At 40.6% G+C, this 13,891-nt stretch overlaps 1 protein-coding gene across 2 annotated transcripts; it reads left to right on the forward strand.

Moving 5' to 3' along the window:
* The first annotated feature begins 5,864 nt into the window (after positions 1 to 5,864).
* Positions 5,865 to 13,191, forward strand: LOC121932520 (angiogenin-like). 2 transcript variants are annotated; one of them, XM_042471186.1, is made up of 2 exons: positions 5,865 to 6,029; positions 11,861 to 13,191. In XM_042471186.1, the coding sequence occupies exon 2, from the start codon at positions 11,873 to 11,875 to the stop codon at positions 12,317 to 12,319; it is 447 nt and encodes a 148-aa protein (XP_042327120.1). In that variant the 5' UTR covers positions 5,865 to 6,029; positions 11,861 to 11,872; the 3' UTR covers positions 12,320 to 13,191. The 2 variants fall into 2 exon arrangements, with proteins under 2 accessions (XP_042327120.1, XP_042327119.1); XM_042471185.1 differs by lacking the exon at positions 5,865 to 6,029 and adding an exon at positions 11,085 to 11,255.
* Positions 13,192 to 13,891: the final 700 nt, after the last annotated feature.

A 13,891-nucleotide genomic window follows, 5' to 3' on the forward strand; every position in this document is an offset into this window, starting at 1 on the left:
TCAAAGCAGTGTACAACAAGTTAAAATACATCCATATATACATAGTGCCCCCCCTTCATCCCTTCCAAACTTTATGAAGGGTCTAGAAAGGAATTCCAGGGATCTTATTGACTCCTCATTTTATAATGCTATTAAGACAACTCCTGTATCTGGAACTGAGACATATAACGTTTCCAAGTTGGACCCAGGAGCACAGACTTGTGTCCAACTATTTCTAATATTTCTGTCATCTTTCGGCCTCTGAGGGAGAGAGAAGGCTGGCCCAGTACCATCAGGGGCTAGCCTGAAGAAGAAGAGCCCTCCCTCCGGTCCATCTGCCTTGGTCCAGGCCTCAGAGGGAGAGAAGAATGCTGGACCTGATTCCCTCCCCCCTCACCATTCCCTTTATTTTATTGTATACTGTATGGTGTTTGTTTTTAATGCATTGTATGTGTAATTGTAACTTGTGTAAACCGCCCTGATCTGAGGAAGGTGCGGTATATAAATAAAAACTTTATTATTTATTATATTTATTAATAGTAAGCAAGTAATTAGTAAAAGTCAAGGAAAAATAGGCGTCAGGAGGCCACCCTTTTTGGGTAGTCTGTACTACGCCAGAGTAAGTTAAAAAGAGCTGTCTTTCAAAGGAAAGGACTATACAAGAGAAAGTAGGGAAATGGCTTGGATGTTAGTACTACCTGGCAGTCTCTTTATGTTCCAGCTGCTCAGTCGATGGACTGAGCTTGTGTTAAATAGACTGGAGGGATTGTGCTCTGCGGTTCTCCTTGAAACAGTGGGATAAAAGCTGTGTTTCTTAGGACTGAAGTGAACCTGCCTTGGGAGAAGTGATTTACCAGTAACAAACCATATAATTAAATGCCAAGTGTAATCTGTGGCTTTGTGTAAGCTATGCAAGTTGGGACTTTTGTCATCCTTCTCCCTATAGAAGTGTGGCAAGCTGTGACAGGGGGTTACCTCCCTCTTTCTTGGGCCAGATCCAGATCAGGATGGTGGTGATGATGGTGGTGGTGGAGGTGGTAGTGGTGATAATTTCTGGAGACAGGGTCACATATTTCTGATGCATGAGGAGTCAGCAATACTTTCAGGGATTTTCATGTTTCTCTGGGAATCTATGTCCAAAACAAATTTATCCGATTGTTATCTGAGATCTCATATTTGATTTGATCTCTTAATTCGTTGTCTGCTTTTTATCTAATTCTAGCTTGTATTATTATCTATTGTTTTATATGTATATTGAAAAATGTATTCCATTGGCAGGTTTAATTTTTATTGATTTTATTGTTTAAATGTACAGCGCTGTGTAAATCTACTGCGCTATATAAATAAAGTATAATAATAATAATAATAATAATAATAATAATAATAATAATAATAATCTCTTCTGGGCATTTCTTCCCATTATGTTATAGTTCAAGGCACTAGATTGCCATCTAGGCTCAATTAGTCTTTTAATTTCCATTTGTTCAGCTTAATATCCTAGGTTAATTTTCTGTTTGTCTTGTTTGTTAATTTATCAGTTTGAGTAATTTCTGTTTGTTTCAGGAGCAAAACATATTCTCCCAGTCCTCATCCCACCCTAATTCTTCCAAGCTTCCAGGAGGGCTCCAGTGGCCATTTTTTCAAGCCAGAAAACTCCCATAAAGCACTACAAGGAGTGGGTCTGGAAGCAATGATGGACCCGGAATATATTGTGACAAAATTGGAGCCAAAAACCTTGTGATAATATCAAGATGCCACCCAAATTAAGGATTAAACCAGATTGAGATAAACTGATTTAAATATCCATGTGATAAACTCCTAAGACTATTCACAGTTCAGGACTTATTCTAAGGGGGAAAATACTGTTCTTTATTCACACCTACTACGTAGTCTTGATTTTGATGCCATTGCCCTGTCCTTAAATCCCCCACCAATTGTACCAGGCGCCAGCTGCATGAGAAGAAGGAGATCCATTCTGCCAGTGGTTCAAGCATGGGGAAATGACATTTCCAGCAGCTTTGGAGTGGGAGATAGAAGTTATTTAGTCAGGTATATTAACTTAACTTTAATGCATGGATCAATAAGCTGATGATCAATAAGACAACATCTTATTGCTCCATGCATTTGTCCTAATGGATCTTGCAAACTGATTAGTTCAGATGAAACAGGAAGAACTCTTTCAGCAGAGATGCTCTGACTGCTACTAAAGGTTGATAGGACATGGTTAATTACAGTATTTGGCTCTTGGCAATAGCATGGATGATAGACATCTACTCTGCTTTCTCAGTTCTGTTGATTAGCCTGTTGTAACTTGTAATTTTGCAAGGCCTATGGCTGATACAGTAAACATAGATAATGGCATCTGAAAATATTGCATTTGCTTCTTGCCAAAGAAATTATAACATGCACAGTGATAAAATAAAGCTGGGTGTCAGGTGGTGAAGCTGTTTTCATGACTGAGTTTGCATCTACACTATAGACATAATACAGTTTGAACTACTTTAAATACCATGGCTCCACTCTACCAAATCCTGTGATTTGTCTGTTTTTTGAGGCACCGGCCCCCTTTGGCAAAGAAGACTAAAGACCTTTCAGAACTACAAGCCTCAGGATTCCATATGATGGCACTACAGCTTTTAAAGTGGTGTCAAACTGCATTATTTCTACAGTGTGATGTACCCCGAGTCAACTGAGCATTTTTTCAAATACTTGAGAGGAAATAATGTCCAGGAATCAATTTCCTGGAACAGAAAATATAGCTTTCCTTCAGAGAATTTTAGCATTTGTGATGAATAATCACAAACTTACGCTCCTCCTCTTTATCAGGAAATCTGAACTGCACTGGCTTCCAATATACCTCACAACAGAAGGAAACACTTTTACTAAGACTGCATCTGCACTGCAGTATTAATGCAGTTTGATAACACTTTCACTGCCATGGCACAATGCTATTGAATTTCTAGGATTTGTAGTTCTGTGATATATTTAGCCTTCTCTATCAGACAGCTCTGGTGCAAAAAATAAGCTAAAATTCCCAGACTTCAATAGTATTGGCAGTTGGCAAAGCCATGATGGCAATTAAAACAGTGTCAAACTGCATTAATTCTGCAGTGCAGATGCAGCCTAACTGAATGTTAATATTCCACAATGACTAGCTTCAGTGTCTGGAGACTCTACTTGGTCTAATGGGGAAAAGAGTGCTACCTGTGCTCTGGGGAGAATGGGAAGTAAAGGTATGACTTGAATCATGCCCAGTCAGCATGGCCACAGCACCTAGTTTTGTGTAAATGGTGGTAGTGCTCTGCTGAACATATGGTGCTTTTTACAAAAAATATTACTCTTTGCATCAAACACAAAATTTTGCACAAAATGATGTTTTGTACAATGGTTTTCACTAAACATTTTTCACTATTGCCACAGAAAAAGAAACTGGAATCTCTCAGAAGCTGACCATTTGGTTTTTGATAAGGTATCTCAGTGTGTAGAGAGCCAGCATGGTGTAGTGGTTTGAATATTGGATTATAACTCTGGAGACCAGACTGGGTGACCTTGGGCAAGTCACACTCTCTAAGCCTCAGAGGAAGACAACAGAAAACCTCCTCTGATCAATCTTGCCAAGAAAACCCCAAGATAGGGTCACCATATGTCAGAAATGACTTGAGGCCACCCAACAAGAACAAATCTCAGTGTGTTCACATTGGGACATCCCATCAAGGATAATGAAGGAAATGTGAAAAATGGTTTATATCCCTAACACATACCCTGCCTCCTCCACCATCTCAGCAGTTGAAAGTTGCACTTTTGCATTTGCCAACACCACCAACACTAGTGTTCAAAGAGCAGGAGTCATAGATCCCTCTGAGACCAGATGTCAGGGCATTCATTGGAAACTCCTGACCCAGACGAAATCAGCAGCAAAAGGCTTGACTAGAAGGAAGACAGGTGATTGGCAGCAGGGAGTCAAGGGAAATCAGCAGCTGTCTGTACAGATGACATCCAGGCAGGTCATGGCGGCTATCAATATAGTATCATGGTGGGGTGTGTAAATTGGGAGGGATGTCATAGATTAGACCAGGGGGCCATTCTGACCATCAGTAATGCACCATTAATCTGAATGTTGAAGTTTTTGAACAAGACCAGCATCAATTTTAATATGTTTCATAGTGAACAGAGGTAAGATTTTTCACTCCTTTTATTCTCAAAGGAAGCAACAAGTAACTTTCACAAGTTTTTTCTGGCTCCAAGGATCTTTGTAAACCACACAGTTTTTGACGCCTATTTGCAATCTCAGACTTATTCTGTGCAAAGTTTGTGTGTGGTTGTTTGCACATAAAGCAGACTTTCTGTCCATAAAATATTTCTATGTAGAAAATATTATTTTCTGTGCTGATGAAGCAGATTCCTGTACAGAAAATGCTGCTTTGTGTGCAAAGGGACCATGTGCGGCTTTTGGGCAGAATAAGCTTTGGCCAGCAAAGATGCTTAACAATCCCAAATTCTTCCCATCAAGATTTCCTGACATACAGGAAAAACCCAAACTTTTTGTTTGTTTGTTTACTGTCTTTAAAATATTTTCAAATATTCTTTCCATCTGTAGAAGAGAGAAAAGTGTGCCATAATTCACAAGGCACACATGGTGGCAGCAAAGTACAAGCAAAGAAAGTACAAGCCCTAAATGGCTTGGGCCCAGAGTACTTGAGGGAACACCTTCTTCCCTATTGTCCGTCCCACACACAAAGGTCCTCTGGAAGAAATCTACTACAGCCAAAAAAATCTAGGCTAACATCTGTCTCCCAGAGGGCCTTCTCTACTACTGCTCCTAAACTATGGAACGATCTGCCGGAGGAGATCCGTCACATTTCCACTCTGGCAGCTTTCAAGAAAGCACTCAAGACGGATCTCTTTTGGCAGGCCTTTCCAACTTAGTTACCCTCCCCAGATATAGATATTTGTCCCCTCATCTGTCTATTTTCCCCCGCCAATGTTTCTGCCTATTTTTTGGTTGTTCAATGTTTTTAATGTTTTTAATGTTTTAATATATTATCATTGTTTAATTCTGTTTTAGTACTGGGAATTGGGGGGGGGGTAGGGGTAGGTCTAGGCTTTGATTTTTTAACTCTATTGTAATTTGTTGTATTTTATTGTTGTAACCCGCCCAGATTCTTCATGATTGGGCAGGCTAGAAATAAATTAATTATTATTATTATTAAAGAAAAATGAAGTGGGTTGTTAATAGCTGGGTTTATTGTGTAACAGAAACTGGCCAGGAAACTGCATGCTGGGTTAAACAGACATATTTTTTTAATTCTAAAAAGCCATTGGCACTATCATTTTAACACTAAACTAGCATCTGCATTCAGCAAGACATACATCAAAAAGGACACATCATAAGCCACCAAAGTTGTACTCTGAGCTGGAGAAAGCAGCTACTACTGAAATGCAACAAGCTCTGTGTGAGAAAGAAGCACATCTGGAGAAAGAGTGAAGGGAAGGTGGGATAACATCAGCACACCCATCTCTTCTAGCTTCACATTTACCTCCAGGATTAAGTATGGGCAATATAATGGACAGGAAGGCCTTTCTCACAGGTGACCCGGATCTTCCTGATTTTAGACTCCCCTTTGTATCTACAGAAGAGCCTCCTGGGGCCCTTCCTCAGGGTGCAGATGGTGATGGGGAAGAGAGTTTTACTGGTCTGGTTCCCATCCAGGACTTTCCCTCTGGAATTGCAGATGGAGGTCAGCTGCTGTTCACTAGCATGGATGAAGGTGTTTCCCCGCTGACAGTTTAGGTTCCTTTGACGCATCATCAGGTTGCAGTACGTTTGGTCATTCTGGTAGTCAGACTTAGGGTTGTTCAAGTGCCTTTTCAGGAAGTCACTGTAAGAGGAGCATTCACTCCACGGGAACAGAGCAGTGGCCACAAGGAAAGCCAGGAGAAGACACACTTGAGGACGAGAGCCCTGTGAGGACATAACTGGCCCTTTGGGTACCAAATGCGTACCTGCAAAGGCAAGAAATGTGAGGCTGTGGTAAGAAAACCTTGGAAATGTAAGTTCTAGTATCTACCAAGGTGGCTGGTCTAAGGCCAGAATAAAGTAGAAATGGGAGAAACCATGGGGCTTTCTGGAGCAATAAAGGCAGTGTTGTGGGTAGAATATTGGACTGGAATTTAGGAAATCCAAACTATAGGCCATAAAATACCTTGGGTGGCCAATCTCTCTCTTTGCTTGTTCTACTTCATGAGCCTGTTCCAATGATAAAATGGAAGGAAGATGAGCCAGGTGTGCCTTCTTTGACTCATGGAAAGAAAGGGTGGATATAAATAAAGTAAAACTTTTAAACCATCATTATTTAAGAAGCAACTGATATACTTAGTTCTATAAAACACAGGATGCTACCCACTTACTTACTTTACACATCTATATATTAAGTTACTCCCTTGTACAGAGTCAGAGTACTGGTTCATTTAGTTCAGGATTGGCTATCCTGGACAAACTGGAGGTAAAGAACTTTAAAAGGTCTGGAAGGAGATCAATGTAATCTCACACAATACGAATTAATCTAGACCCTCACTCACCCTTGATCATAACTACAATGCAGACCAATTCATTGCCTACTGAGAGGTGTCAAGACTACATGCAGTTCTACTCATCCCCACTGGGAGACGCTGTCTTCAGACGTTGGAGAAAAAGACTGGATGCTATGAGGTTTGGGTTTGTTTTTTTAGGGGGGGTTGCATTTCATGACTGATGGTGAAATATTAGTTTGTTACAGAGTTTCTAGAAGGAAACTCATTTTGCCTTTATTTTTAGAAAGAAACTTATTTTACATTTAAAAAAAAAACCCAACATATTGCAGAAATATTGGGAGTTTTGCACAAAATAGGGCGAGACAAAATGACAAATTGACAAATGTACAAGACCTTTCTTAATCTCACCCAACAGGGCAAAAAGTTTAGAACCATTCAGTCTTCCATGTGGGAGCAAAATAAGTAAGACTTATACTCCCAGAGCAACATTACTCTTTCTGCATGAGCTACTGCACCTTCCTTTACTTTCCAAAGTCATCTTTCCTCTCCTTCTCAATCATATATTTTCTTCTAGACTAAGGATGCAAATCTTTGGCCCGGGACAGATGGTCCCGAAGCACCATGCTGCTGCCGATGCTAGGGTTAGGGTCCACACAGCAACCGCACGGTCCCTAACCCTAGCACAGCACGGCAGCAGCCTAATGGTGGCGTCCCATCCACATGGGCACCGCCATCTTGATGTAAGTGATGCGCAGCACTCGTGACATGCACCCAGTGGCCCCAAAAGTACCTGGTTTTTCCGGGTTCTTTTTGGGGCAAAGGGACACCAAGCAGTTTGGTTGTTGCGGCGTCCCTCCGGAGGGGAACAAGCCACTGCCAGTCCACCCTTTTGGAGCAGTCTGTCCTGGGCCTTTGTTGATTTCATTAGCAAAGTAAAGAACAAGTAATTATAGAAATTAGTCTTTGAAACTGTGTTGTTTTTGAAGTCAAGCTGCACTTCAGGACTTATTCTTTACAAAATTCATATATGAAGTAATTTTGTATTATTTTTATTTGCCCAGAAAACAGCACTTTCTCTCCAGGAAACACTAATTTTCCATACATAAAGTGATATATCTTCACACACAAAAAAAATTATAGACAGAAAATGTTGTAGTTCAAAACTCAGTCTGTGTGAAATTGATAGAAAGTGCAAAAAATGGCATTTTCTACAGAGGAAGCCATATCATTTTCTGCCCAGAAGATGCTCTTTTCTGTGCAAAGAAAAATGTGTCATTTTTTGTGGTGCAGAATAAGTCCTGAACAGTGTAGATTTTCTTCAGTGCAGGATTCATCTCATCAAACATTTCCAATAACTTCACAAATACATTTTTAAGACACTGATAGAAACATATTTTAAAAATCTTATTTCCCTCCCTTCTTGAAACCCACCAATTGTTTTTCTCTTTGACTGGCTGATTTTCCTCAATAGCTACAACACTCAGTCACTTGTAAATATTATTAATGAATGCACCTGAGAAATTCTGAGAAATAAATATATTTTTCTAAATAAAGAACAACAAATCAATCAGATCAAAGTTTGATCAAACAAATCAAGCCTGAACATCCCCTAGAAGTCAAGGTGACTAAACTGAGAATGTCATGCTTTGGACATATCATGAGAAGATATGACTCACTAGAAAACACCATACTACTTGTCAAGGTAGAAGGTCACTGGAGGAGAAGAAGACCATATTATAGATGGATAGACTCACTCAAAGGAGCACAGCCCTGAGTCTGCAAGACCTCAACAGGGCTATTGACCACAAGGTGTCTTGGGCTCTATCTGCACTGCAAAAATAATGCAGTTTGACACCGCTTTAACTGTCATGGGTCAATGGTATGGAATTCTGGGATTTATAGTTATATCAGGGTTTTTAGTTTTTAATTGTTGTTTTTATGCTTTGATATTGTGTTTTTAATATGTTATACTGTTTAATACTGTCTTAAGGGGGGGAGGGATAAAGTGTTTTTAATTGTTATATTTTATATTTTACTGTTGTCAACCGCCCGGATTGGTTTGCCATAGGGCGGTATACAAATAATAATAATAATAATAATAATTATTATTATTATTATTATTGTAGTTTGTGGTAAAACCTGAGCTCTCCAAAGAGAAGGGTAAATATCTCACAAAACTACAAATCCCAGCATTATGTAGGATTGAGCCATAGCAGTTAAAGTAAAGTAAAGTTACTAAAGTAAAGTTAAAGTAAAAGGAGCCCTGGTGGCGCAGTGGCTAAATGCCTGTACTGCAGCCACAAGGTTTGCGAGTTCAAGACCAGCAAAAGGGCCCAAGCTCGACTCAGGCTTGCATCCTTCCGAGGTCGCTAAAATGAGTACCCAGACTGTTGGGGGCAAATTAGCTTACTTGCTAATTAGCTTACTTGCTGTTCACCGCTATGATCTTTGGAATAGCGGTATATAAATAAAAAAAAACAAAAAAAATATCAAATTGCATTATTTCTGCAGTGCAGATGCAGCCTTGGAGGCCTCTCATTCATGGGGTTGCCGTAGATCGAAGTAAACTTGATGGCAATTAGCAACAATGACAAGTACCAAAAAAAGCTGCATTCATTCTATTCTCCTACTCCCTACATGCTTTTTAGTGTAGCTTCATTAGCAAGTAGACATGGTCCAGGATTCTAAACTCACCCAATTTTCAAAGAAAAAATCCTTTCCTTTTGGCTTCCTTCAAGAAGAATGGATGCTGCTGTTGACAGAGCTCAAGAACCGAGATGGGCCAACCTTCTTTCTTCCTTCTTCCAGGGTCCCTGTTATATACCACTTACCTGTGAGAAGCGGTGGGTCTGTGGTTGTATGAAGAACTTGCAGTGCCTTCCTGATTTTAGTAACCTTGCATGTGGCAACATTTCTGGCAGGGAGCTACTGATCTATATCATGTTAGTGAGCGGGCAGTCTTAAAACAAAAAAAGCTTCATGCAATGAATAAAGTCTTCAGTCTCCCTTTCTAGTAATCACATGGAAGACCACCAGAACCTAATTTCTTGAGAGCCGCTAGCTTTAAAGAAAACCTATCCTGTTGTTGTGTGCCTTCAAATCATTTCTAATGTACGGCAACTCTAAGGCGAACCTATCATAGGGTTTTCTTGGCAACTTTCTTCAGAGGGCATTTGCCTTTGCCATTCTCTGAGAGTTACCTGATAGGTATCCATGCCCAAGGTTACCTGATAGGTATCCATGCCCAGGCTGGGATTCAAACCCTAATCTCCAGAGTCTTAGTCCAATTCTTAAACCATTACACCACACTGGCTCTCATATTCTGACCAAGATCAAAAACTCAGATGGTTTGCATTTGGGGTCTATCTGGAGTACCATCAGGAAAGTAGTTGTTTGCACACTTGTGTTGGCTGGCTATCTAGAATGGTTGGCCAATTTTATCTGTTTGGGTCAAAATACCATCAAAAGGGACCTAATCCAAGGGAGTGCTTTTGAACATAAAAAACAATTAAGGTTTCTTAGAAGTTGTATGTCTGTGATGTCTCTGATAGACTTAAGTTCCAGTTGGAAGAAACCTTAAAAAAAAAAACAGGAGATGTCCCAATCTCTCTGGTTCTTCTCCCAGTTTCCGGATATTTCATCTTGGGCAAGCAGGCCACACTGGCTTACTTCTACAATTGTGTTGTAATCCTCACCTGTTTGCGCAGCCAAACCACCAACTGACTTCAATTGAGACACATGTGTAGACAGGCCAAATTTCCGGAAACATTACCAAAGTGCTAAAGAGCGGAGAGAAGAAGACTTCATCATGTAATAGGGAAGAATTCACCAGATGAGTACAGAGAGATAGAGGGCTTTTCTGCCTGTTTTTCTTTCTATTTGTTTAGCATATGCATCAAGGATTTCTCGATTATTAAATTTCAGGCAGCTGACAAACGAGAATGCAAGTCACAATTTTTTTTTTTTTTGTGGGGGGACTTAACAACTTATTAAAGAAGATCAGTAAACATGGCACCCTAAAAATGTGCCTATAAAATCTGTATAAGCCAGTGCTTCACAAACCTTGGTCTTCCAGGTGTTTTGGACTTTACCTTCCAGAATTCCTGATTGTTGGCCAAGGCTGCTGAGGCTTCTGGGAGCTGAAGTCCAAAAGACCTGGACAACTAGCATTTGGGAATTTTCAAATATGAAGATGTGTTAGTCTCTTGCAGCATAAAAAGAAAGGAAGGAAAGGGGAGAAGGAAAGAAAAAGAAAAAGAAATGAGAAAAAGAAAACGAAAACGAAACAAGACTAACTGGTTTTTATTTTCTCATGAGCTTTCGTGGATATAAACCCACTTCTTCAAATGCAGTACAAAGAGTTTGGGAATCACTGATAAAAGACTAATTTAGTATAACAAACCACACACCAACTACAACATGCTTTATGAGTACTTTGATGATATATGTTCCTTTTCTAAAATGTTGGATGTATTACATGTTGAATGAACACACAAACACAGAGAGAGATCAAAGGTGACGTCTTCATATTCAAGTCATTTCATGGAGCAGTAAGAGGCCCTTCCTTTTTCTATAAAAGCAGCTTTATAGTAAATCCTATTTGGGACAATCCAGGGATTTCTGCCTGGTGAGTGGTGATGAAACTTTTAAACTGACTTTTCATTGGTTCAAAAGCAAAAGAGAACTATCAGATCTCAGCTTGATCTGCCAGGATCCTGAGCAAAAGATTGTCTTCCCTGGAAAAGGTGGGTTCCCTGTTACCTCCCTTTTCTCTGTTGCCTTGTTCCTGCTGCTTGTTCTTATAATCTCTAGGAGACTTGCTGCTTTACTCCTTCCCATTTTCATATAGAGTGGTTCTTGGATTCCTTTTCCATGCCACACCCAATTGTTTTTCATTCCTAAAGAGTGAAAAAGCAGAATAGTAGTACACAGCTTTAGACCACTGCAAAGAGTTCAGGCAGAGCACTATCTCTGAGTCCTCTGCCACATGGACATTTAGTGCAATTTTCTATCAGGTTGTTCTCTTTACACTGTACTATTTGATTTACAGATATTATGTAATAGGAATAAAAACACTGTTTCTGATATTTGTCAAGCTGGACCCACAGTGTTTTTTGATTTCACATTTCTGCCTGTCAGATAGGTATGAGTCAAGAATGGAGCAAGAAAGCAAACAGCAAGCCGTTTCTGTGGTTGCTTTTTTGTTAAAGATAAAACAGTAGGAAGATCTGGTCACAAAACATTTGGCTCTGTGATGTAGACTTGTTAACTACATTGCCAGATAACTACATTGCCTCCTTGTGGTTAAAGGTGAGCATTGACACCATGCTCTTCATTTTTTTCTTCAAAGGTGCTGGACAATATGAGGACTTCCAAAGGAGTCTGTGGTCTTCTTCTTATCTTGCTGGTGGCTGACTTGTTACCTAATTCATTGAGCGGCAACAACCCTCGCTACGAGAAATTCCTGAACCAACACCGGGATGAACCGAGGAGCAGCTTCCACGGCCGATACTGCGACACCCTCATGGGCAGTCGAGGCCTGACCAAACCTGAATGCAAGGAAGTCAACACTTTTATCCACGGCTCCAAAAGGCAGATCCGGGCCGTATGTGCTGAAGGAGGAGTGGCCTTGGGAGACCTCAGGCGTAGCCGGCGACACTTCAGGGTCACCACTTGCACCCTCAGGGGGGGTTCGACCCGCCCGCCTTGTGAGTACAAAGAGAGCACCTCTCCAAGGTATATCGTCATTGGCTGTGAAGGAGGGTGGCCTGTTCACTACGATGAAAGCCAGATCATGACCACCATTTGACCAAAGAAGAAGAAACAGCAACATGATGTCTAGATCACATTGCTCTTCCTGTCCAGACTTGTGTGCATCCTTGCTTTTTGTCCTTTAGTACCCCAATCCCTATGGAGCAAGAGAGACTATCTGCATGGGCCAAATGGCATGGGTTCCAACCAGCCTCATGTTGTCTAGTTCAGACAATGCAGGTCAAAACCACAGGGCAAGATTAGGCCCAAAAGTGCCATACCAGACATGGATCTGGAAGATCTGGCCTGATCCCAGGGTAAACAGCTGATATACTGAGAAAATTAAATCCTTCATTTGCTGGAGAGATTCCTGAATACTCCACTGCAAATCCCAGCTGTTTACACAGCCCCTGGCCTTCCTTACCTTGCTGTGCCATTGCTCATACTCAGAAGCCCCCTGTCACTGTATCTATCATGGAAATCGGGTGTCTGGCCATGTGGGTACAAGTAGGTGCCCTATTTCCACATCAGGCATGGTGATGGAGGGCTTCTGAGTACAAGCAATGGCATGGCAAAGTAAGGAGCACTCACTGGTCCTGAGTCAGCACAGGGACAGACACCCACCTGTCCCTACTGATCCAGGGACCGATCTGGCTGAGCACCAAGGCCACAACATCATGTTTAGTCCATGCTATCCTGCCTAGCCCCTGAACAGTCATTTATATAGCAGGCATTGTGTAAGCATCTGTAATGGCTTTCCTTACACACTTCCCATGTAACCCTTCCTTTCTCTTTAGTGATAACCTTTCCATTCTCTGGCCTCCCCCTTTGGTGTTATTTCTCCCTCCCAAATCAAAGTGTAGATGGTAATCTCATTGGGCCAGGGTCTCACCTTTAATGCTTAGTAAAATGCTTAGAAAGGAAAGAAAGGAAAAATCATACTACGCATGGATTGATTAAATAATAATTTTTTAAAAGACAAGGCTGCTCTGAGTTTGCAAAACCTGATCAGGACAATGGCTGACTAGGGGCTCTTAGAAGTCTCTTATTCATAAAATTACCATAAAGTGAAGTCAACTAGATAGTAAATAATAATATGTTCTTCAAAATGGTGCTCTGTACACAGCTGGCATATATTTCTGCTTCCATTACTATTACTGCTACTATTAAAAACAACAAAAGAGTTGTTGTTTTTTTAAAGCAATTTATTACTAAATCCCTGCCTTTTAGGCTCCATTGTGTTTAAGCAGCATATAAGGATACTTTGTGCATGAACAAATTAAAGGCTCTCAAAAATGTTTCCTAACATTTTATTTTGTGACATGTTTTTAATCCATATTTACTTCTTTGTTCACTACAAAAGCAGACAGCAAAATTTTAGGATTCCAACTATGAGGAATGTACTAGGAGGAAATCACCATTCCCACCACCACCATGGTCTACAAACCAGGGGTTCTGCCATATTCTCCACCATTTTCCTGTCTCCTAATTCTCTCCACTTAACCTTGGAAAGGTTTAACAACTTCCAGTACCTTCCATCCAACATGCCTTTCTGAAGAGTGATCCAGCATCACTCTTCACAGTATGAAATATTTAAATTGATCACCCCTCCCTTTCAGGAATAGCTAGG

Source organism: Sceloporus undulatus, chromosome 6, assembly GCF_019175285.1.
Source record: "Sceloporus undulatus isolate JIND9_A2432 ecotype Alabama chromosome 6, SceUnd_v1.1, whole genome shotgun sequence".
NCBI classification, from domain to species: domain Eukaryota; kingdom Metazoa; phylum Chordata; class Lepidosauria; order Squamata; family Phrynosomatidae; genus Sceloporus; species Sceloporus undulatus.